Source organism: Vombatus ursinus, unplaced genomic scaffold, assembly GCF_900497805.2.
Source record: "Vombatus ursinus unplaced genomic scaffold, bare-nosed wombat genome assembly UNPS02007344.1, whole genome shotgun sequence".
Lineage (NCBI taxonomy): Eukaryota > Metazoa > Chordata > Mammalia > Diprotodontia > Vombatidae > Vombatus > Vombatus ursinus.
Genome location: NW_020947122.1, coordinates 6,408,665 through 6,435,242, shown reverse-complemented (window position 1 = coordinate 6,435,242; position 26,578 = coordinate 6,408,665). Strand labels below are relative to the sequence as shown.

The 26,578-nt window shown below is 39.2% G+C and overlaps 1 protein-coding gene across 2 annotated transcripts in view; it reads left to right on the top strand.

Annotated features, from left to right (window-relative positions):
• The first annotated feature begins 688 nt into the window (after positions 1 to 688).
• Positions 689 to 26,578, top strand: part of MTMR2 (myotubularin related protein 2) — a 104,545-nt gene continuing 78,655 nt past the window's right edge. The window contains exon 1 of one of the 2 annotated variants that reach the window (XM_027849388.1): positions 689 to 768. In XM_027849388.1, coding sequence (XP_027705189.1) covers positions 689 to 768 — 80 coding nt within the window. Of the gene's footprint in view, positions 769 to 25,821; positions 25,837 to 26,578 lie in introns of those variants that run through there. The other variant, XM_027849389.1, reaches the window with a different exon arrangement.

Genomic DNA, 26,578 nt, shown 5'->3' with positions numbered 1-26,578 from the left:
TTAGCTGTGTCTGACCTTGTGACCCCATCTGGGGTATTCTTGGTAGAGATACTGGGGTGCTTTGCCATTTCCTTCTCCGCTCATTTTTACAGATGAGCAATGGAAATGGAGGAAATGGAGGCAGAGTTACGTGACTTGCCCAGGGTCACCCAGCTAGCAAGTGTCTGAGACCACATTTGAATTCAGGAAGATGACTCTGGACATCAGGCCTGGCCCTCTATCCACTGCCCTACTTCGACCCTTACTTATGACATTCCCCCACTTCACCTCCAACCCCACCTTCCTGATCTTTTTCAACCCCGCTCATGCCTTCACCCATTTTCGCCTCACTCTGACCCGCACCCCTGCCTGTTGTTTCCCAGAATGCCCCACCCCCCTCACTGAGGTCTCTCGCACCCCCCTCCCTCCGCGGCAGGAGGAGGGAGCAGAGGGGCGGGGGCGGGGGCGGGGGCGGGGGCGGGGGGAGGGCGCTCCTCCGGCTCCGGGCCGGCCCCGCCCGCAGCCCCCGCTCGCTCGCAGTGCAATCTGGGCGAACATGGCCGCTTCCTGTCTGCGGCGGGGCTGGGAGGCTCGGGGCTGACCGCGGCTCCTCCTGTCCTCCTCCTCCTCCGCCGCCGCCGCCGCCGCCGCCGCCGCCGCCGCCGCCGCCGCCCCCGCCCCCCAGCCCAGCACTCGGCCCGGCCGCGCCATGGAGAAGAGCTCCAGCTGCGAGAGCCTGGGCTCCCAGCCCGCGGCGGCGCGGCCGCCCAGCGTGGACTCACTGTCCAGGTAAGCGGGCGAGCCGGCGCTGGGAGGAGGGAGTGGGGGCCGCCCTGCCGCCCTTAGCCCGAGCCCTGCCCCTGCCCCGCTGCCTCCGGCTCCCTCCCTTTCCTATCCTCCGCACGGGACCCAAGGCCACCTGGGCGTTTTACACATCCAGTGAGCGATTCCGTTCCTTCGGTCCTGTCCCTTTCCTCCTGTCCCTTCCCTCCTGTCTTCGTTCCTACTTTCCCATCCCTTTCCTCCTTCCTTCATTCCTACTTTCCCATCTCTTTCCAATTTCCTTCACTCCTTCCTCTCCATCCCTTTTCCTCCTTCCTTCATTCCTTTCCCATCTGTTCCTTCCTCCTCCTCGTGCTCTCCCGAGAAACTCTTTCCCCTGCTTCTGTTAAGGGTTGTCATGGAAACGCCCTTACTCTTTTCTCTTCTAACTCCCCAGACCAAAACTTGAGTTTTGGGATTCTTGGGCAGCCCTGGTGTCTGAGGAAGAGAATGGAGAAAGTAAATCCCCTTAGAGAATGTGTCAGGTAGGCCAAATGAGAGGGCGTTTTCCATACCCTTTGCCCCCAGCTCTTCAGTTTTTCTGGTGGCCTTAGGTTGATAGGATTGTTGGGGTTTTGTGTTTGTTTTTAAAATTTGGAAGTGTGAAAGAAAGCCTTATATCAGTAAGTTGCAGGTTTGCAGCAGAGTTCTTGGTGAATAATGGCTGAAAGCCTGTGGGTCATTGATATCTCTTGTGTCTTGAGATATGTTTTTAAATGGAAAGAAAAAGTGATTGAAATGGTACATTTGTTATATAATCATGAAAAGGCTTGGGAACATAAGATTTGCAAATGGATGATAGACATCATAAATTAGGATTAGATTTTTAGAGCTCAAGGCTACTTTAGAGGCCATCTGGCCCAGATCTCTCATTTTACTGCGGAGGAACTGAGACCCAGACCCAGAGAGGCTGAGTGATTTGCCCAGAGTTAATAAGTAGCTGAGGCAGGATTTGGACTGAGGTCTTCCTGATTCTAAGTTTAGGGCTCTATCATTCTATTTGCTAGTGAAAAATAGTCTAAAGAATGAAGAAGTATCAGATATTAAGCTGTTCCTGCATTTTGGTACATAATTCCAAAATTATGCAGGAGAGTAAAAACTTACTTTTTTTAGAATTTGATTATTTTTTCAGTTTTAGTGTTAAATATTTAAAAAAAAACTTTGAAAATCACTAATGATTAATAAGAAAAAAAGTTTGAAAATTTATTTAGAAATACAGCAGCAGATGTAAAAGTTACAACTATGTAAGCAAAATACAGATTCCAAGTGTAGTTTAGAATTACATGCAGATTATAGTTTACATAGTACTTTATAACATGTTATTAGAGCTTCACAACTTAGTCTCTGATGCTTACTATCTATTTAATCTTGGGCAAGGAACTAAGCTTTCCTCTGCCCTCAGTTTCCTCATCTATCTCATCTCAGTTTTCTGACTAGTGTGGGTTATCTTTCTATTCCCATTAAACTCATCTGTAGAATAAAGAGGGTGGACTGGATGCCTTTTGAGTTCCCTTCCAGCTCTATATCTTGAATCTGATCCCCATCTTGTAGATATGAAAACTGATATTTAGAGAAATTCAGTGACTGTTCTTGATCATACAGCTTTTAAGTGCTGGTGGCTAGATTTTAACCCTGTCTGCTGAGCTACACTTTTTTGAAAAACTGCAATTAAAAACAATCTTTAGTTGGACCTCATGTTGCATATATGTTTACTCTTTTTAAAAAAAATTATGATGCTTACCTACTTGGAAGCTTGAGGTGTAAAACTACTTCCAAAAAAAAAAAAAGATTGTACCTGTATATACCTCCCGCTACTCCTGACAGTGTTTAAATAAGTAGAACTTTTGTCTGAATAGAATCATATAGAATCGTAAAACTTTCAGAGTTAGAAGGGACTTCAGAGGCAATCCAGGCTAACCTATGACTGAACAAGTCCTCTTTACAACATACCCAACAAATGATCATCCAGCTTTGTCTCACACCCTCTAGTGAGGAGGAACTCACTACCTTCCAAGGCAGCCCATTTTACTTTTGGACTGCTCTAGTTGTTAGGAAATTTTCCTTTCATGAAGCTCAGATTTCCCTCATTGCAAATTTACTCCTTGTTCTGCCTTTGTGGGCCAAGCAGGACAAATTTAATTTCTTCTCCGTATGAAAACCCTTTAGATACCTGTAGACACTATCATGTCTCCCTTAAATTTTTTTATCATGCTGAACATTCTTTGCTCCTTCAGCAATCTTCATGTGGCTTTATTTGAGGGAGGCCTTTTAATGCAGTTGCCACTCTCTGGACATTTTCCAACTCATCAGTATTTTTCTTAAAATGTGGTGCCCAGAAATGAAAACAACCCTGTAGATGTAAATTGATCAGGGCAGAGCACACTGAAACTATTAACTCTGCAGTCCTGAGTACTGTGCTTCTCTTAATGTAGCTTAAGATCAGATTAGTTTTTTTGACTGCTATGTCATTCTCTTGACATATTTTGAACTTGCAGTCCACTAAAATACTAGCTCTTTTTTTTTTTTAAAGAACTGGTATCTAGCTATGCCTCCCCTTACACTTTACAATAAAGTGTAAAACTTTATTTACACTTATTTTTATTTAATTTCATCTTATTTTATTTGATGCGATTTTTTATCCTGTTGAGGTATTTTTGGAACCTGCTTCTGTTATTAATGTTATCCACCCTTCTTAATAATATACCATTTGTAAATTTGATAATTTCCATTCAACAAGCATTTACTAAATACCTACTATATGAAAGGCACTGGTTGGACTCTTTGTATTAGGATATAAGGACAAAAGAAGACAGAAATGAAACTGTTCTGGCTCCCAAGCAGCTTATATTCTATGGGGGGGGGGATGCATCATGGACAAGGAAAATAGGCAGGAGGGGACTAATAATTGGAGAGATCAGGGAAGATTTCATGAAATATGTGAAATATGTGGCAACTCAATTGAGCTTTAAATGAAGATGAAGATTCTGAGAGACAGAAATCAGTCAGTCAATAAGCATTTATTAAGTGCCTACTCTGTGCCAGTCCTTCGCTTAAGGAACTGACAGTTTACTGGGAGGGCCAGTATATACAAAATGTTTTACATGAGTATATACAAAATAAATACAAGGTAGTTTTTTGGGGAAAACACCTGCAGCAGCAGTGATCAGGATGAAGTCTTTGTGTATAAGGCAGAGCTTGAGCTGAATTTTAAAGAAAGCAAGAGATTCTGAGAGGTGGAAATGAGGAGGGAGGGCATTTAAGGAACGAGTAACAGCTAGTGCAAAGGCCCAGAGGTGGGAGCTGAAATGTTTGTGAATAGCAGTAAGAATACCTGTTTGGCTGGAAGATAGAAAGGGGGCACATTTTCTGAATTGGAAATGGCATTTGTGAATGTCTAGAGGTTGGAGATGTAATTTTGAGTTCAGGGCACATCTAGTTTGACTGAAAGATAGAATTTGTGAAGGAGAGTAGAATGAAAATAAGACTGCAAAAATAGATGAGAGCCAGACTGAGGGCTCAGCTCAAAATCTTCTAGAAAATAATGTCATTTTTGCCCTTCTCATGTCTAGAATCTAAAGTTTTTGGTCCTCATTTGAATCCTTAATATAATTATCAGCAATTATAGATCTGTTAGAAAATTTGGTAATAAGCTGGATGAAACCCAGTACTTGTCCGAATTTAACTTAAGGTATCTGATATTTGGGGGAATGGGAGAGGAAACTTCCCTAAACATGTTAACTATCCATTCATTAGGATTCTCCATGTTTTTACCTTCTATTAAGTTAGAACATCCTAAAGCAAACTATTTGGACCACCTTATTGCAAACACTTGTAGAAATGAATTCTATGAATCATATTTTGCTGTCATGCCTCTTCTACTTTTATAAAAAGTAGATATGAGAATTGTCTGTTTGAAAAGCCTGTGTGTATTTTTTGTAAAATGACAACTGAAGAGAGTTTATTTTGTCACTTTGTGCCCTTTATATAAGAATCCACTTGATAAATTCCTGTTTGAGTTTATTCAGGAAAAAAAATCATTGATGCAGATGAATTTGTGTCAGAAAATGAAAACTATATAACTGCATGTTGCTATTTTCACTCCATTGATTAGAAAATGTAAAGCCAAATTTATTGCTCTCATATTCAATCCACTGGCTGAAAGAACTTCTGCTGTTTCTTAGAGGGCCTCTGTTTTACTTGCTAAAATAACTTAAATACATTTATACTATGTGTTTATCTTAGGTTACCTCAGGTTCTTTGGAAGTTGTCTTTGGTTAAATCATAACACAATACTGGCCTGTACTGCTGCTTATTTTTTAAGATCACATTATTGTGATGATGAATTTTGTTTTGTGCTTACGAACCATGTCCGCACTGAACATTTGTGAAGTATCTCTTTTGTTAAATGACTGCTGTCCAAAATGCCCCTCAGTGCTTTTAATGCTGCCTCCTAGACTCTTGCCAGACTTAAAACCCTCGTTTAGAAAATAACTTTGTTTTTGTGTTCTATAGCCATGCTATTGAGTAGTTGTAGTTGTTTTTGGGCTATCCACAGTTGTCATATTGTTTAAGGGTGTGCTTCCATGAACCCCTAAAATAAAGTTTCATTAGTCTTCCCTGTTTGCTATTTTCCTATTTCAGCTCACTATTCACTAGCTGCTTAGGCTTATTATGATTTATTTTTTTACACACCATCAGCCCAACATGTGTATGGTGCAAAAAGCTGTCAGTTTAATGCCAAGAAACTGGCTAGTTCCAGGAGTCTTATTGTTAGTGTTCTTCCATTTGATATCAGTAGAGTTAATAGATAAGGTTGATAGGAGATTACTCAATATGTTGGATTTAATAGACATAGGCACATGTATCATATTAGCTGTTAAAAATTGTTTCACAGAACTCTGTTGACTTTTAGTGGTTGGGACCTTAAAGAAACATTATCATCATACTACCTATCAGCTTGGAGACAGGTAGGTGGTACAGTGGATAGAGTGCCAGGCCTGGAGTCAGGAAGACTCATAATCTGGCTTCAGATACTTACTAGCTCTGTGACCTTGGGCAGGTCACTTAACCCTGTTTGCCACAGTTTCCTCATCTGTAAAATGAACTGGAGAAGGAAATAGCAAACCTCTCTAGTGTCTTTGCCAAGAATACCCCAAACTACATGACTGAAAACTACTGAAGAACAAAACTACCACCACTTATTAGCTTAGGGTATATTAGTCATTATGATTTGATTTTTTTATTTTTTAATCAGTACATCATTGTAGAATATACTGCATAAGTGACAGAATTCAGTGATAATTTTAATCTCTTTATAACAAAATGTTAGGATCACCCCAAACAGAAGGCTCTTTTGTTGATAACTGGTTTTATTTTCTGTCTATCCAAATGATTAAAAGGGGTTTTCTCATTTAGATTTTGATCTTGAGAAGATAGCTCTTCTCCTCAGTTCTCCTTAATATCCTCCCTACTTCTTTCCCCTTCCCTCCTCTCTCCCCCCCCACCTCACAAAGCCCTTCTGTAGTGAATCTTCTGAAATGTCATACACTTAACCAGCTATTTAGTTTCCAAATAACAACTTGACTACTGTCTGAGTAATTTCTGAGTAATGAATATAGGGCCATAGGCAGATTAAATGTATGCAGCAGTTACTAAGGCCAGTAGAATGTAAGTTCCTTAAAGGGATGGTCTGATAGGATGTCTATTAGGACAAAACTGATATCCTAGCTCCTAGCATAGTCCATTACATATAAGGAGTAGGTGCTTAACATATATTTTTTTTTTTTGGCTTTTTGGTGAGGCAGTCGGGGTTAAGTGACTTGCCCAGGGTCACACAGCTAGTAAGTGTCAAGTGTCTGAGGCTGTATTTGAACTCAGGTCCTCCTGACTCCAAGGCCAGAGCTCTTTCCACTGCGCCACCTAGCTGCCCCCTTAACAAATGTTTGTTGGAATTCATTTAGCTTTATCTAGATTTGTTTGTCTTAATTCCACTCTGATTCAGCAGCAACCATTAGTTCTTGAGGAAACAAGGTCCTTTTTGGCTGGTAATACATACAACCTTTAGATTCAGGCAAAAACAAGCAAACCAAAAGACAAACAAAAAAAAAAAACCCCTCAAAAAACAACAACTTCCAAACTCTCTTTTTAAGAAGTCCTCTGATTCCGTGAAATGGCTGTTGTAGCCTTCCTAGGTCCTCCTCCCAGAAATATCTTGAACTAGCCCTCTTGCTGAGGCTCTTGCTTTTGATAAATATAGACCTTGTTTCATCTCTGTCACATCTTGCACTTGATCTTCCCTACTTCTGCCTCTTCTATCTTTCAAACTCCCTTGTCCTAGTTATTCTGGGCAGAGCCTCTCTATATCATTCTATTTCATTTCAGTCAGTTTTGTAATTTAGACTTTATCTTTGTGGATCTAGAGGGAAGAACCAGGACTAGCAGATGAAAGTTATAAAGAAGCAGATCTTAGCTCAATGTTAAGAACTTCCTAATAATCAGCACTGCCCCAAGATGGAATGGGCTGCCCTGATGTGGAAGAAGGAGCACTGAATTTGTAGTCAGTTTCCTCATCTATAAAATAGGGATAACAGTACTCACATTAATTTTGTCATGGTGTTATTGTTGAGAAAGTGCTTTGTAAATTTTAAAGAGCTTAATAAATATGAACTGACTTGAGCTTTTATGAGATGCATACTGTATTCTTTGTCACTGAAGGCAATTAAAGCTGGATCACCACCTGTCAAGTATGTTGTAAGAGGTGATTCCTACATGGGATAGGAAAGTAGAACTTCTAAGACCCCTTACTCCTCTGAGTCTTGGATTCTATGGACCATCACAAATTACATTTACAAGTCACACTTACACTTATGTCTGTCTACTGAAAAAGTGTGTGCGTGTGCATGTGTTGCATGCCTATAATAAACAGCTGGATGAAGGAAGTGACTAATGACACTTTGTTTTCTGGCAGAAAGTTTTAGGTTGCTTGAAATGTTTCATGTCAGTTGATAAATATGCTTATTTTTCTTTGAATTTACTGTTAATTCATTGCATAGTTAAGGGTTCTTTAGTTATATTTTTTTTTCTTGCACATGTGCTTGGAGAGCACACACTGACTAAAGCAAATATTAATTGATTGTTTCTGACTTCTAATGAGACTTCTAGTCTTTTGAGGCAGAGGTTACCCAAATATCTGAAAACATTCTTTTATCAGCTTCTCCCTAGTTGCATCCTTAAAATGACCTCTTACCAAAAGATCTGTGCTTTGAGTTGTTTTTCCAGTAGTGGTAATGGATTTGTGATGTTCCATGTATGTTTTTTTTTCCTATTTCCCTTGTACTGTTGGCAGCCAGTCAGAATTAGTGGTGGAATCAGTGGTGACTAAAAAAAAAAAAGTGAAGCTGACTGTCCTATATTGGAATTCATATAGTGACCTTGGCATGATTAGTACCATATTCTGCTACTGATGTTATTTATGGACTGAGGATTAATTTTAATTAATCCAGGATTGTTAAATGATCTTTAAATTTCTTTTGAGAAAATCTTTAATAGTATCTACTATTGTGAATTAGCTAGAAATTACTATTGAAACAGAAGCGAAGTTATAATTGGTAAAATGGTTTACCAAAGTACATAAGTCAATATACATTTATGAATTCATTTACTGTTTTATGTTTTACATTCACAGAATATTAGAGTTGAAATGTACCTTAGAGATCTTTTTGCTTAACTCCCTCATTTTAATAAGAAAACTGAGGCTTAGAGAGGGAAGTTATTTACCCAAGGTCACATATCTTAGCAGAGCCATTACTTGACCTCAGCACTTTTGACTCCCAAGTCTCTTGTTTACATTGCCTTTTATTACATATTTTGCTAATTAGTATATCATATTTCCAACAAAAGTAATTGAAGTTTGCTAAGTGAACTTACAGTATTTAAGGTAAATAGCTAGCATTTATGTAGCACTTTAAGGTTAATGCTTTTCATATGTTATCTCATTTGATCTCCACAAGAACCCTATGAGATAGATGCCATTTTTTAGATGAGGAAACATGTTGGGAGAGGTTAAGTAACTTGTCCAGAGTCACATAACTAAGCAGGATTTGAACTCAAGTCTTCCTGACTCCAACTCTAGCACTCTATCCACTAAACTTATTAGTAAAAGTCTTACAAATTATTGGCTACAGTAGTAGTGCTACAAGGTATTTAACTATAAAGTCTTTCACAACCTGGCTTCTTTCTGTCTTTTTAATCTTACATTTTGCTCCCCTATACAAAACACTACAATCCAGCTATACTTACCTCCTTGCTGTTCCTCACAGGTGACAATCCAGCTCTGTGGATTTTCACCGGCTGTTTCCACATCTGCTGGAGTGGTTTCCTTGGTGTCCTAAAAGACTCAACTTGAATCTCACTTTCTGAAGGAAGCCTATTGTCTTTCTGATCCCCTCTTTCCCCAAGTTCCATTCCCTCTGAGATTACCTTCTATTTACATTATATATTTTGTATGTACATAGTTATTTGCATGTTGTCTCTTATATTAGAATGTGAACTTGAGATTAGGGGTCATATTTTTCTTTCCTTTGTATCCCTAGTACTTAGCACAGTTCTGGTACTTAGTAAGCACATAATAAATGCTTGTTGGCTGACTTATCATAATCTACCTTTTAAAAGATTTCTTAAGGTAGCATTTTCTTTTCTCGGGTTTGGGTAATGCAGACCAAGAGCTTGTGGTTTACAGATGTTTGCTAAGAGCTGGTGTGCAATAAATAGAGCCCTGGGCCTGGAGTCAGGAATATCTGAGTTAAAATCTAACTTCAGACACTTGGTAGTTGTATGACCCTGGTCAAGTCACTTAACCTTTGTTTGCCTCACTTTCCTCAGCTGTTAAATGAATAATTGACAGTGCAGAGGTACATAGTAGGTGCTGTATAAACACTTATTCTTTTTTCTTCTTTTTACCCTCTTCTTAAAAATAGGGCCTTGATGATTTGTGTTAAAGTTTTTTTTTTAAGTATTACAAGGAAATTGTTCTATGAGACCAACACCTGATCCAATATAATTTGGATTACACCCAGGGGAAGGAAATAACCTGGATACAGATGTCCAGAAAGCATTGAGTTTATCTTGAAAAACTGCCAAAGCAGTGCTGTTGCTTTTGAAATCATATGGGCCAGAGGTCACATGTGATTTAGAGTTCGCCCCATGGAAACCTCCAGTTCTTAGTAAGCACTATTTTCCCTTTTTATGAAAAATATATTTAAAATTTGTGAGGGACCTCATGCCCTTTTTAACAAAAAAGAGAATATTAAATTTTGTTTAAGTCAATTGCAGGAAATCAAAAGCTATTAAAAAGGAAATGGTCAGAGGCATTGAATGATTTTTTAAAAAATAATATGCCTGATTTCCATAAGAAGTCAGATTGAAAATAGAACTATGAAAGATGACATTTTAATGGGTATAACCTCAATTTCAAATCCTGTAACTTTATTATACAGAACTAATTGATACTTATCCATCTTAAGGTGTTTCTATATAAGTACCAATTTTTTCATCACTAGAGACCACTAATGAGCAAGCATAATAATTTTTCCACAGCTGAAAGCATATGGGACATGTTGTCAGTACTTTAATTTGTAGTTTTCCTTTCGAAGTATCGTAGGGTTTTTGATGTGATATTTTTGGATAATTTTAAGACATTAGATTAATTAAAGATCACTATTTCTAAAAATCTAAGAATTAAATTTTTAAAAGATTGCTTTAATTAGCTTTTTAAAAAAAATCACCTAAACTCTGTTATTTGGAGAGTTGCTCACCCAGAAAGTGTTGACTAAGTTAAAATTATGTTCTTTCTACTGTATAATAATAATAATAATAATAATAATAACTAACATTTATGTAGTGCCTACTATATTTCAGGCACTATGCTAAGTGCTTTACAAATATCTCATTTTATCCTCACAGCAAATATAGTATCTAGCATAGTGCCTGCTACTTAGGAGATGATCAATAGATACATGCCGTTTGACTTGATTTTATGTTACTCTAAAAATTCTTTTAGAAATTTTTTTCTTTTCTGCATTTTGCTTTTAAGTAATACCTTTTTTAACTGATAATTTGTTAATCTTTCCCCCCCAAATGCCAGTCAATTAAACATTCCTGTGTTCCTTGTGTTTGCTTTCCAGTGCTCATTGAAAAATATGAAATAAAAAAACCCAAAACAAATCCTGTTGATCTCTATAGAGTTTCAGTGTTCAGAAAAGACAAGATTGATACTTTAGCTAAATTTGGTTGCCTACCATGTAAAGGTTCTCTGTATACTATGTCAGTTTCTTTTCTTTTTTTTTTTTAAGGCAGTTGGGGTTAAGTGACTTGCCCAGGGTCACACAGCTAGTAAGTGTCAAGTGTTTGGTCTGAGGCCGGATTTGAACTCAGGTCCTCCTGACTTCAGGGCCGGTGCTCCATCCACTGTGCCACCTAGCTGCCCCTGTCAATTTCTTTTCAAGTAGGGTTTTACAGCCAGTGGTCCTAATTCAGTAATGTAGTTGTTCAGTTGTTCTGTGAGACTCTTTGTGACCCCATGGACTGTGGCACACCAAGCCCTTCTATCCTCCACTGTCTCTCAAAGTCTGTCCAAGTTCATATTCATTGTTTCCATGACACTATCTATCCATCTCATCCTCTGCTGCCCCCTTCTCCTTTTGCCTTCAGTCTTTCCCAGCATCATCGTCTTTTCCAGTGAGTCCTCTCTTCTCATTATGTGGCCAGAATATTTAAGCTTCAACTTCAGTATTTGACCTCCCAATAAATAGTCTGAATTTAGTTCTGTAAGTGTTGAGTGATTTGAACTCCTTGCTGTCCAAGGGACTCTCAAAAGACTTCTCTAGTACCACCATTTGAAAGTGTCAAGTGTATGGTGCTTCACTTTCCTTATAGTTCAACTCTCACAGCCATACTCTGCTACTGGAAAAACCATAGCCTTGACTATGTGGACCTTTGTTAGCAAGGTGATGTCTCTGCTTTTTAGTTTGCTTTGCAGATTTGCCATAGCTTTCCTTCCAGGGAGCAAGTGTCTTTTGATTTCATGGCTGCAGTTACCATCTGCGGTGATCTTTGAGCCCAAGAATATAAACTCTGACAGTTACTATTTCTTCTCCCTCTATTTGCCAGGAAGTTATGGGACCAGTTTCCAAGATCTTAATTTTTTTTGTTTTTGATATTAAGCTTCAAGCCAACTTTTACACTCTCCTCTTTCACCCTCATCAAGAGGCTTCTTAATTCTTCTTCACCTTCTGCCATCAGAGGGGTATCATTTGTATATCTGAGGTTGTTGATATTTCTCCTGGCAACCTTAATTCTGGCTTTTGATTCATTCAGCCTGACAATTTGCATGATGTACTCTGCATATAAGTTAAATAAAAAAAGATGGCAATATAAAGACTTGTATTCCTTTTTCAGTCTTAAACTAATCAGTTGTTCCTTGTTTGGTTCTGTTGCCTTTTGGTCCACATACAGTTTCCTCAGGAGACAAGTGAGATGATTTGGTATACTCCCAATTCTTTGAGGACTTGCCACATTTTGTTGTGATTCACACAATTGAAGGCTTTAGTATAGTCAGCGATGCAGAAGTAGATGTTTTTCTGGAATTTCTTTACTTTCTCCATAATCCGGTGAAGGTTGGCAATTTGGTCTCTAGATTCTCTGCCTCTTTGAAAACTAGCCAGCTTTTCTGATAATTATCAGTTCACATATTGCTGAAACCAAGCTTGCAGAATCTTAAGCATAACTTTGCTGGCATGTGAAATTAGTGCAATTATTCAGTAATTTGAACATTCCTTGGCATTGCCCTTCTTTAGGATTGGGATGTAAACTGATCTTTTCCAATCTGGTGGCCGCTGTTGTGTTTTCCAAATTTGCTAGCATATTGGGTGCAACACTTTAACTGTATCATCTTATAGGGTTTTAAATAGCTTAGCTGAAATTCCATCACCTTCTCTAGCCTTATTGTTAGCAATGCTTCCTAAGGCCCGTTTGACTGTGTCCTGTTAGATACCTGGCTCTAGATCAGTAGCCACACCATCGTGGTTATAGGTGATGTTAAGATCTTCTATAGTTCTTGTGTATTGTTGCTACTTCTTCATTTTCTTCTGCTTCTATTAAGTTCCTATCATTTTCGTCTTTTATCATGCCTATTTTTGCATTAAATGTTCCTTTGATATCTCTAATTTTCTTGAAGAGATCTCTTGTCTTTCCCTTTCTATAGTTTTCTTCTATTTCTTTGCATTGCTCAAATAAGAAAACCTTTTCTCTCCTTGCTATTCTTTGGAATTCTGCGTTGTTGGGTACATCTTTACCTTTTCCCTTTCTTTTTCCCCTTTCCTTCTTTCCTCAGCCGTTGGTAAAGCCTCATTAGACAGCCATTTTGCTTTTTTGCTCTTTTTTTCCTTGGTGTGTTTTTTTGTTGCTGCCTCCTACACAATATTGTGAACTTCTGTTCATAGTTCTTTAGGCACTCTACCAGATCTAGTCCCTTAAATCTATTCATCACGTCTACTTCATATTCATAAAGGATATTATTTAGATCATACCTATATGGTCTGATGGTTTTCTCTACTTTCTTCAATTTGTTTGAGTTTTGCAGTAAAAAGCTCATGATCTGAGCCACAGTGAGCTCCAGGTCTTGTTTTAACTGACTGTAATAGAGCTTCTCCTCTTCTGGCTAAAAAGTATGTAATCAATCTAATTTCTATCTGGTGATGCCCATGTGTCAAGTGACTTTGGATTGTTGAAAAAGAGTGTTTGCAAATTATCTTGACAAAACTCTGCCCTGCTTTATTTTGTACTCCAAGGCCTAACTTGTCCGTTATTCCGGTTATCTTTTGATTTCCTACTTTAGCATTTGTTGGTTGGTTGGTTGTTGTCCTTCGTTCTTGAAGAGGATCAAAATGACATCACTATGTTAGAGCCAAGTTATGGTATGTCTGACTGTGGCTGATCAGACCAATAGGAGCTCAAAATGTTCTGTCACAGGTCAGGCACAAATAGTCCATGTGAACATTTGGGGTGGATTCTCTCAATTTGTGCATCTCGCCTTTCTTTTGAGCTACTTCAGTTCTGCACATAATCAATTCTGCACACAATCACATAGTCTATTAAATGCCAAACCTGCACCAGCTTCATGGCGCTCCTCTTCACTGTGGCCACTCCAGAAAAATGTGTATTCATTTCCATCTTCAGTAAGCTGGTCTTCATTTTCCAGCCTTGTTTCACTCAGGGCTGCCATTTGGATGTGATATCTGTTGTGTTCTCTTGCAACAAGAGCTGTTCATTTTTCAGGTCTGCTGGATTTTGTGTTGTCTTTAAGTGTGTGCACTTTCCACGTGCTGATGGTGAGTGGAATTGTCTTTGTAGATGTTTTTGTACATTTTTTTGTGTTTCGACCACAGGGTGGGATCCATGCCTGCTGTGGTAATAAGGCCAGGATTCGATAAGCAGACAGTTTTTAGGGCTCCCTTTCTAGCCCCTTCTTCACACCAGAAGGTGAGCAGTGCTCACCTTAAAAGGCTGCTCAGACACCTGGAGGGCTTCTCAATCCCACTGCTACTTCCAGTGAGAAGCTGACCCTATGGCCTGGGCTGCCGGTGTTCAGGATTGTGACTACAATTCCCATCGTATCCGCACGTGCTGCCTTGTCACTCGCCCGTTGCCACAGGACTTTGAGACAGGTAAAAATGGTACAATGGTGTGGGTGATGTCTTTTGATTCATGAGTAAATTGAATTTAAGTGAAGCAGAGTTGCACAAAGTCATCAGCCTTATTCCCTCCTCCAGAGTCATCACAGTTTAGTAACTGAATCAAGACAAATGGTGATGGCTCAAGATGCACTGGATGGCCTTGACATCTTTCATGTTTAACCAAGCTCTCAGCGCTCCACAGCACCTGCTTCAGCTGCCTTCATGGCCATTGGAACAGACTGTTCTCATCTGCCCATTCCATCAGGGAAAGTCTTTTCATACTTGGGGTGGACACTCCCCTAACTCATCAATGGGTTTGAGACCCTTTGGTTACTCTCGACGTGGTTTAGCTTATCTGCTGAAATGGTTTACTAGGGTGTGGCCACTGTGTTTGCTACAGCTTCTTGGAGCCACAGGTTGGAGTTAGGTGGAACACGTGGACACCAAAGGTGGAAAGCAGCCCTGAAAAGGGCTCAGCAGCCTTCACACCAGAGCCTTCACACACTTCTTCCATGAACACACCTATATCCCACATTACAGTCCTCTGTGATGAATATGTTATCTTTTTTTCGGTGTTATTTCTAGAAATAACTTCTAAAAGATTCTGTAGGTCTTCATAGAGCTGATCTCTGATTGGCCTCTGGTATTAGTGGTATTATATTACTGTAAAGTTGAACTTGTGATACCTCGAATTTGAACATATATCATTTAGTCATTTTTGAGATTATTCCCCAGTGCTGCTTTTCTCACCCTTTAATTGACTATGAGGGCTACTCCATTTCCTCCAAGGACTTCTTGTCCACAGTAGTATGTATAGTAATCACCTGAATTAAATTCACCCATTCCAGTCCATTTAAGATCACTGATGTCCAAGATGTCACTGTTTAATTTTTCTATCTCTTGTTTGACCACATCCAGCTTACTCTGGTTCATAGATCTTACATTCCAGTATCCTATGCAACATTGGGGTAGAATTCAAACTTACATCTTCCTGGTTTGTCTGACACTTTATCCACTGCTCCACCTCCTAGCTGCTTACATATTGGGGTACTTTGATCTCAAATTCTGAACTTTTCAACTTCTTTGTATGTTATTTTAGGCCAAGTCATTGTAACTGTATCTTACAGTCACGTAAGGATGTGAAGCTACAGTGTAAAATGATTCCTACTCTTTTTTTCTTCATTGACCGAAAAGCAAGGGCTTTCATGGTAAATAATGACAATAGTGATGATGATGAAATCTGCCCAATTAATTTCTCAGTTTAATGTCCCTTTCCAAACCGAGTGTCTACATATCTTTTCTCAAAAAAAGAGAGTCACTACTGAGTGATGTGGGATAATTGGGACACTAATACATGGTTGGGGGAACTGTGAATTGATCCAACCATTTTAGAGAGCAGTCTGGAATTATGCCCAAGGAGTTATAAAACCATATATACCCTTTGACTTAGCAATACTACTAATAGGCCTGTTTCCCAAGGTGGTCAGGGAAAAAAGGAAAAGATCCTACATATTCTAAAATATTTATAGCAGCTCTCTTTCTGGTGGCAAAGAATTGGAAATTGAGGATGCCCATCAATTGGGGAATGGATGAACAGGTTGTGGTATATGATTGTGATGGAATACTACTGTGCCATAGGAAATAATGAGTTGGTTGATTTTAGAAAAGCATAGAAAGATTTGCATGAAATAATGAAAAGTGAAATGAGCAGAACCAAGAGAACATTGTATACAGCAACAGGAGTATTGTTAGAAGAATAACGATGAATGACTGAGTTATTCTGAGTATTATGAATACTCAAAATAACTACAAAGAACCTATGAACAAAGATGCTGTCTACCTCTGGAGAACTGATGAAGAAAGAACTGATAAATAGAAGTATGCATAGTATCGTTTTACATATATCTATAGCTATATATCTATGTCAAATGGTAGCCTACTCTGTTTTGGAATGGGGAGGAAGGAAGATACTTCAGAGCTTAAAATGTAACAAAATAAACAAAATTTAACTAAAGAAAAAAAGAGTCACTACTGATCCCTTTGCTGAGTATTATAGATTGTGGAAGTCCATTTCAATAGTGGTGTCAGTCTCTGTATTTTTGACCTAAACTTTTTGTTAAACTTACTGAGAAACCAGAAGTCTGCTTTGCTTATTAACTGACTTATACTACTATGTTACTGCTTTAATGATTGGTATTTTTTGATATTTTATACTGAACTGACCATGTGCCTTCCATTTCCTGCTGGGCATGCCTCTTGAGAGAAGGTGGCAAGGGACCTGTCTGACTTTTATGTACTCCAAGCAAACTTCCCCTACAGAAGACTTCCACTTCTTGATGCCTCAGCTTACAAGAGGAGCAAGATATTCCTCTGACCGCATGCCCTTTGAAAGAAGACTTCTAGGGTCAGGCAGCAGGACTTCCACCCAGGCCAGTGCAAGGCAACTACTGTTTCCTGTTGCCAGTCTCCTGTCTGTGATGTGGAGAGCCTCTGGTGAGAAGAGGAACAATCTGTTCTCCAGCCTCCTCTGAGAAGAGGAATAGCCCCTTCTATTCCGTGATGAACATTCTCACCGCTTGGGTGTATGCTACATATCCCTGTGATTCCAAACCCCAGTAGGTCATCATCTAAATCCCATTCCCCATCCCCCCATCTGATTCTTTATTCCCATCCATTCAACCCCCCAACCCCAAAGTCCCAACCAAATGCCACCCACCCCTTCCACTGTACCCACTGCCCTTCATCTTAAATTTTTTCCTCTCCTACTTCCAGATTCTTGCTATCACTGAAACCTGGCTCTCCCAGATGATACGGCGTTTCTGGCTACCCTACTCAGTACTGGCTGTACTTTCACTCATTCTCCAAGGCTCACTGGTTAGGACAGAGGAGTTGGAATATTCCTTGCTCACAATTGCCATTTCCAGGTTCTCTCTCTTTCTCCATCACTCAGTGACCTCTCCTTCGAGGTTCATGCAATTTATACCTACTATTCCATCAAAATCCTAGTTTCTATTGTCTATAGACATTTAAGATATTCCCCTTATGCCTCAATCAGTTCAATACCTGCCTTACAGTGTTTTTCCTCCCCAACTCCTGCCATCGTACTAGGGGACTTCAACATATATACTGATTCTCCTTCAAAAACTATAACCACTCAATTGCTCAACCTATTCATTTCTCATGATATATTCCTCCATCTCACTTCAGCCATACACAAAGATGGGTCATATCCTTAATCTCTTCATCACCCACAAATGCACCACCTTCGTGTTTAAGAATGCTGAAGTCCCATTATCTGATCATAATCTATTACTTTTCCATTTATACCTCTTCCTTCCCTCACCATATCCTATTCTTTATCCATACTGTGACCTCCAATCCTTTGACCCCTCATTTCTCTCCCAGGCTATTTTCCCTGCAGCATCCATTCTCTCCTCTTTTCTCCATCTTGACCTTATGGCGAACCAGTTCAACTCTATATTGTTCTCCTCTCTTGCGTCCCCGACCCCCTTACCATATCTGGCCCTGACAAGCCCCTGTCTTGGATCACTGCCACCATTAGCTGCATTTGTTGCTACAAATATGCTGTTGAATATAGGTGGAGAAAAAACATACAACAGTTTTGATTAGATCCACTACAAATTTATGTTATATAACCTCATTGAGGCTTTCACTGCTGCTAAGCAATTCTACATTTCCCTTTTCCCACTCATCACAGTGAGTCTTACAAATCTTTTTATCCCTTCTCAAACCTGCCAGGACTCCTTCTGCTACACAACCCTCTCAACTGAGAGCGTTGCTTCATATTTTATCCCTCCTTCCCCCCGAGGCCATTTGCTTTAAGCTCCCTTTTCTCTTCCCTTCCTCATCTCATGTCACTTACATGCTTCTGTTATTACCTTCAACCCTGTCTCACAAGGAGAGGTGGCCTTACTCTTTACCAAGGCCAACCCCTCTGCCAGCACAAGTGATCTCATTCCCTCCCATGTCTTCCAACAAATTTCCCCCTCTGTCATTCCTAATCTATCACCTTACCTTCAATTTCTCCATCTATTGGCTCATTTCCTACTACCTACAAACATGTCCATATCTCTCCCTTATCCTCAAAAAACCCTCCCTTGATCTCTGTCTTTTAACTATTGTCCTATATCTTTTCTGCTTTTGGTGGCTAAACTCCTTGAAAAGGCTATTTATGCCAGGTGCTTCCACTTTTTTCCACTCATTTCCTTCTTGGTCCCTTAAAAATTTTGCTTCTGACATTATTCCACTGAAACTGATCTTTCCAAAGTTACCATCAATCTCTTAATTGCCGAATTGAAAATGGCCTTTTTTCAGTCTTTGTTCTTCTTTATCTCTCTACAGCCTTTGGCCCTGTTGATCACCCTCTTCTCCTGAATATCTCTTCTCTTTAGGTTTTTGGGATGCCACTTTCTCTTGGTTTTCCTCCTACCTATCTGATTTCCCTTCTCAGCCTCCTTTGTTGGATCCTCATCCACGTCTTGGATGCCCTACAGGGTTCTATCCTATATCCCCTTTTCTTCTCCCTCTATACTACTTCACTTGGTGATCTTATCAGCTGTAGTGGATTTAATTACCATGATGATTCTCAGATCTGTCTATCCTGCCCTAACTTCACCTGACCTCCAATCTCTTATCTTTTACTGCCTATTGGACATCTTGAACTAGATGTCAGGTAGATATCTTGAACTCAACATGTCTAAAACTGAACTCATTATCTTTCTCCCTAAGCCTTCACCCCAATTCCAGTTCCAATTTCCCTATTACTTTTGAGAACACTACCATCCTTCTAGTCCTTCACCCTTACAACCTAGATGTCATCCCTGACTCTTTACTATCTCTCACCCTCTCCTCCCCCATTCAGTCTGTTGCCAGCGTCTGTCAAGTTCACCTTTCCAACATCTCTTGAATATTCCCCCTTCTCTCTTCTGACACTGCTACCACTTAGATGCAGGTCTTCATCACCTCACACTTGTACTATTGCAGTAACCTACTGATGGGTCTGTCTTTTTTGAGTCTCTATGAACTATAATCCATCCTTTATTCAGCTGCCAAAGTGATTTTCCTGTGGGTGTGATTGTGTTTCTGCTCTACTTAATACACTATTGTGGTTCCCTATAGCCTTCAGGATCAAATATAAAATTCTTTGGCATTCAAAGCCCTTTGTAACCTAACTTCCCTCTCACCTTTCCAGTCTTCTTATACCTTACTCCCTACCACGTGCTCTTTGATCCAGTAACACTGGCCTCCTTACTATTCCATGAACAAGATACTCATCTTTAGGCTCCAGGTTTCTCTGGCTATCCACTATGTCTGGAACTATGCCCTCCTCATCTCTGCCTATTGGTTTCCCTGGTTTTCTTCTAGTTCCATCTTCTATAGGAAGTCTTTCTCCATGATGAGACTGTACTTATGTACATTGGTCCTCGGTGTTGCTTGTAAGTGCTAAACACAAGGACTGGGAGTGGTAAGGTAGGTTTTTTGTTTTTGTTTTAAAAAACTCAGAAGTTTTAAAAGGCATAAATCCCACACTCACACATAGTTTTTCCTTGCCACTTGAAAGGCCTTTGACGATAATGAAAAGGGAGTGGTTTAAGTAGATTTGTCAGTAGTTGGTTATTATCAAAAGTGCTAGTGAAAATAAACCTAAATTTTACTTTCTTTTACTGAGTGATAGTATTCAATTAATATTATAAAGTATAGATTTTATGTAAAACATGTGCCCCCATTGTTGATCTATCATTCTTCAAACATAAATATACTGAAATCATCCTGCTTGTCATTTCTTTTCATTGCACAATAATATTCCATTACAATCATATACCACAGCTTGTTTAGCCATTCCCCAATTGATGGGCATCCCTTGGATTTCCAATTCTTAGCCACCACAAGAAGAGCTGCTATAAATATTTCTGTACAAATAGGTCCTTTCCTTTTTCCTTTTTTTGGATGTCTTTGGGATACAGACCTAGTAGTGGTATTGCTGGATCAAAGGGTAAACACAATTTATAACCCTTTGGGTATAGTTCCAAATTGCTCTCCAGAATGGTTGGATCAGTTCACAACTCTGCCAACAGTGCATTAGTGTCCAGTTTTCCCACATTCCCTCTGTAAGTTGAAGCTTTTTAGCCTCCAGTTGATTTCTTTTTACTGCTAGGAGGAAGAAAAAACTTAGTAAACCTCTGAAGTGCTGTCTGCCTGCTTTTGAGGCAAGAGACTGGAGAGATCAACTTTGATATTATGTTCTTTTCTTGGGTAGCCTAGAGAAGTCAACTAACATTTACTAGTCAGCATTTATTAAGTGCCTGCTATGTGCCAGTTCCTTGCTAAGTGCTGGGGATACAATGAAAGTAAAAAAACCAAAAAACCAAAAAACCAAACTTCAACAAAATCAAAACCAGTCTTTCCTTTCAAGGAGCTCACAGTCTAATGATAAGGAGAATAAGAAACTAGTCGTGATCATTGAAGGGAGGTAGCCAGAGCAGTCCCTGGGAGTAGAAGAGGAGGAGCTGGTGCTGGTTGAGAAGTATCCCTATGATGGTTTAAATTTTTTTAAAAATATGAGCAGGAAGTCCTGGTTCCTAAATGAACTACTCAGGCCCTTCTTCCTAGACCCTTAAATCTTCTAGAACCATCCCTTCTGCCCCTCAACTGCCCTTTGCCCAACTGGAGCTTTTTATCTAGATCATGGCATCTACCACCAGTGGCTTGAGGGTGGGGGAATCTTTGTATGTAGGGGGAAGAGAGAGAGAATGAATGAATGAATGTTTGTGTATGTTTGTTTCTAGTGCTTTTGAGATAGCAGGAGGTGAATTCCTGGCCTTGGATTCTCTGTGCATCTCAGTAGGAAACATTGTTCTCTAGAGTAGATAAGTACTGTGTAGTATAAGTCAGTATATTGTTGCTGTACAGCCCTTTTGAGATAGTCAAAGTTTTTTTTTTTACTGCTAGCGTGGAGGGATTTCAAGTACTGAATCTATTTGGGTCTTTATTATCAATCAGTCAATCAAGCAAACAAGTGTTATTAATCAATCAAGAGCTTTGTTAAGCTCTCACTGTGTGCCAGGCACTATACTAAATGCTGGAATATAAAGAAGGGCAAAATCATGGTTTCTGTTCTTGAGGAATTCACATCTTAATGGGGGAAATAACATGCAGCTAATTAGGTGCACACAAGATCTGTGCAGTGTAAATGAGAGGTAATCTTGGGAGGCATTAGCACTGGGAGAGGCCGGAAAGGTCTTATTCACAGGGTGAGATTTGGGCTAGATTACAATGTGTGAAAGGGAGTAAAACGTATGAGGATTGTAAAGATAGGAAGGAACAAGGTTGTTAAGGACATTAGCTGCCAACCAGAGGATTTTATATTTGATCTTGGAGTAGGTAATAGGGAGACATTGGAGTTTATCAAGTAGGGAAATCTATGCTTCAGGAATTCACTTTGGCATTTGGGTAGAGGATGTGAGTGAGGAGAGACCTGAGTCAGGGCAGTGACCCAGAAGGCTATTGCAACAGTCTCCAGGCATGAGGAGATGAAAGTCTGCAGCAAAGTGGTGGCTGTGTGATTGGAGAGAAGGGGATGTTTTATGTGAGAGATGTTGTGAAGGTAGAAACTACAATATCTGGCGGCAGTTTGGATTATGTGGAGTGAATGTGAGAAAGGGATTGAAGATGATGTGAGCTATGAGCCTGGGTAACTGGTGGTGCTTACAATAATAGAGAAATTTGGAAGAGGGGAGAGTTTGGGGGAAGAGAAATTCTGTTTTGGACATGTTGAGTTTGAAAAGCCTTTTAGTCTTTCCAAGCCTCAATTTCCTCATCTGTATCGCGTAGGGATGTTGTGAGTGAAGTGGTTTGGGATTGCTAGGAACCCTGAAATGTTAGGCTACAGAGTGGCATCCACCTGGAATGAATTCTTGCACTCAAACCATCTTCCAGTCAAGTGGCAAAGTTTATTCTAACACCAATAAAGTGTGCAAAATTCTTAGGGAGCCTGCAGATTGATGAGGATGGTGCTGGTGCTTATATACAGATGGGATTAAGGAGTGGTAAGTAGTCTAGGGTGCACCAGATACAACAGTAAAAGGAATGTCTAATAAACTAATTAGGTGTTCTAGGTGGGATTGAAGAGTGGTATATGCAAGTAGTCTGGGGTGGTGCCAGTGATCTGGGCAGCTAGAATGTATGGGAAAATTCAGGAATTGGGTTACTTCTAGAGACATGGTCTTTTCCTTTTAGGGGTCCGGGTCCCACCCATAACCTCATCAGTGAGGATCTACACTGCAAAGTGTTATGATAAATATGAGTTATAATTGGAGGGTGAAAGACAAGAGCCTCCAGTTAAAGAGGTCGGCTATTTCTGAATTTCCCACCAGGCTATGCTCTGCAGGATTTCTTCATGATACTCCACCAAATGACTTTATCCTAGAAGATCACTTCAGCTCTGGAACTCATACTTCTGACCCTGGGCTCTTTCCAGAACCTCCATTTAAGTAGGGTGCCCAAGTCAGCCTTTTCTTCATTTCCCACCAGGTTGCAACCGTCTGGACTTCTCCATCACCCTTTTCTTCTCCAGTACTTTCTCTCCCCCACCACCTTTCAGCTTCCTTTTATGTGTTGTCTTCTCTCTGAGAATTCAAGCTTTTTGCGGGTAGGAACTGTCTTTTTACTTATATTTGTATTCTCAGGGTTCAATACAATGTCTGGAACATAGTAAGTATTTAATACTTGTTGACTGATTACATTTAGAACAATACTGTGTTGTATGCATGGAATCCTAGTGGTCATTGATTTTTAACATTGTATAAGATTGTTTTTGTAGGATAATGTTTATCAATTTTAGAACACAATTTATATGATAGAAATTGCCTATATTTGGACATACTTCTTTGGATTCCCCTCCCCTCCACTCCCAAATTTTGAAGTTAGATCTATTTAAGAAGAGAAGTTGCATTTTTACCTTTTGCTTTTTAATGGAATTAAGACTACTGACTAGTGGATTGGAGATCAGGATTCAAATGCTGATTCTGACTTTTACTAACTTGAAGACCTTGGGCCAGTCACTTCACTTCTGTATGCCTCAGACCATTTTCTAGGGTTTGTCCTCTAAGCTGCTAGGAGTTTCCATATCCAGAGTTCCATGCAGAAAACAGCTATTCTTCAGTATTCATGAATTTTAATAGACTAATGTAGATGAGAGATTTCTACTCCAGGAAAAAGTTGGACCACTGAGTTTGCTTCCAACTTTGAGATTCTTTTATTCCTTCATAAAAATGAATACTTTTATATGAATCTAGAGAGTGATTACAGGATGATTTTTCTGGCTTCACAAAAATAAATAATTGCAATATTTCTTTAAATATCAGATTTTTCCTGTGTGGTTAATGTATATAAGAATCACCACCAAGTACAGGTAATAAGAAATGAAGATAAAAACTTTAAAAAATTACAATATAAGTCTATAGAAAATCAGCTTAATCAAAAAATTTGTATGCAATTCTTCAAAAATACATATTTTGCACAAAGTGAAACGCAAATAGAATAGTGACTAGTGACTGCAGTCATTAGGTACTTTTACAGATGAGGAATTTTTTTGTTCAGAGAGGTTAACAGTGTTAACACCCCCAAGACCATTAAGGTTGTGAGAAGTCAAGACAGGATTCAAACACCCTGGTCCTCTGACTCCACATTCAGTGCTCTTTATAGTAATACTTGTTAAATTAAGTGGAACTAATATTGTTCTTGCTCAAAGTGGCTGCTCTTCTTTGTGCCTTTGGAAAGCCCTTGTCATTGTTATTTGCCATGTTGCTTCCTTCACATCTCTCATATACATCCCCTTGTCTCCACTCCCACAGCCACCACTTTGGTGTAGACTTTCATCTCCTCATGCCTGCACTGTTGCAGTAGCCTGGGTCATTTCCTTGACTCAGGTCTCTCCCTCCTCACATCCTTAGCTGTTAAAGTGATTTTCCTGAAGCATAGATAGGTCTGACCGTGTCACCCCTACCATGTTGTGCTTTGGTTACCCTTTTATACCGATGCTCATCAGTTTCCTTCATAGTTAAGTTGCCTGTCCAGAGTGTAACTGGATTGAGTTCCTTTCAAATATAAATTCCTCAGTCTGACTTTCAGATGTCTTTCACTGTCTACTTTATTCTCCCTAGTCTAACATTTATTGTACACTGGAAAGGTAACTACTGAGTGTTTTATTTTTAATTCTAGTACTAGGCTTTGGCTGATTATCTTAACTGATAAGAACTTGATATTTACAAACGTGGATTTACAGAATTTTAGAACTAGTAGGAAGGGAATTTAGAGTTCACCTTTCTTGACCAAATAGGGCAATTTCATTTCATGGCAAGCAGGTGTTTAAGTCCCTTTCCAGCTCCAGATGAGACAGTTGTGGATGTATTAGGATAAACTCAACACTCTTTCTGGTGCAGTAAGCAATAGCATCATTTTATACGTGGAAGACATTTATTTACCTTTTGTCAGATGTGTGAATTTTAAGTAAAATACCCAAACACTGGCATGTTAGTTTATAAAATATTAATTCAATGCAAACATTTTGTTGTGGGTATTTTGGCCCCTTCTTTGGTTTTTATGTATAGCATTTTAGCTACATTGTTTGTTAAACTCTTCCCTCCCACCATGAATTCCTTTTGCAAGGGAAAACATGGAATCTTGTACATAGATGGTAATCAATAAATATTGATTACAAATATATTGATTGATTAATCATCTTCCTCTTTTTCTTTTGTTTTAAAATTAAAATGAAATTTCCTCATCTATATAGTTCCTTGAATTTTTGAGCAATTCAGTTTTGAGATAGTGTGGTACTGCTTTCATTACCTCTCTCTAGGTCTCAGTTTTCTCATCTCTAAGATGAAGATCAAATGATCTCTTAGTTGTCTTTTGTTCTGATATTCTGGCTATTCTATAGCTGCTATTACTGTTATTAATACTTTGAATGATATTTTCCAACTTATAAAGTGCTTTTCCAGCAATTGTTTATCCTCACAACTCTGAGGCAGCCCAGGAAGATATTGTTATTCCTATTTTACAGATGAGGAAACTGAAGCTCTGAACCTCAGAGACAATTTAATCGACCCCATACCTGAGCAAGAATCCCCTCTATTACATACCTGACAAGTGGTCATAATGCCCTTTGCTTGAAGATGAAATCCATTCTCTTGCTGACTTGTCCAAATTCACACAGGTGATAAGTGGTGAATCCAGGACCAGAAAACCGAGCTCTTCTGATTCCGAATATGCTGCTGACTCCACTGTAACTATCTTTTAACTTAACTGAAATTAATAAGTTTATTTCTATTAGGTTACTTATAAACCTAACCAGATTTTATTCTTATAAATGAATAGTTCTTGAATGAATGCCCTGGAATCAAAATAATATAAACTAACCACTGTCCTGGGCAATACATCTTTTAAACTACTGGAATTTTTCAGTTATCTTTAAAACTAAGTGCCAGTGCGCACCAGTTGGAAGGCTTTTCCAGAGCTAAGGTTCTCTTTGTTTCCCTGAAAAATGCAAAATGTGATGGTATCATTTCTGAAGCCAACAGTGAGGTCATTTTGTGTCTCATCTTTATCTCTCAGATTTGTTCGTTGACAAACACATGGCGATATGGATAGTGTGCTTTAAAAAAATTCTAAACTATATTTTAGTTTTTAGTTGGGTGTTGCGTGTTTTCTTTTTATGGAAGCTTGAAAGCATTAAAACAATAACCTTTTTGTGTCACAGATGCTTTATGCACACTGTAGGCCTTTTATTGTTTTTAATAAAATTTGCAACAGAATGACTAATAGAACATGAGCAGTGCTTATGACACTGAAGACTATTGTGAAAGTATTGAGAGCAAAATTTGCATTCCTAGAAAAGCTTATTCAGAGTAGGGATATAGGACACATTATTGCTCTTGGGGAAACATACTACATTTTCAGCTAAGGACATTACTTAAAAGAAGCTACCTTGGAAAAATGACATTTCTTGCCTTGGAATACTGAAGTCA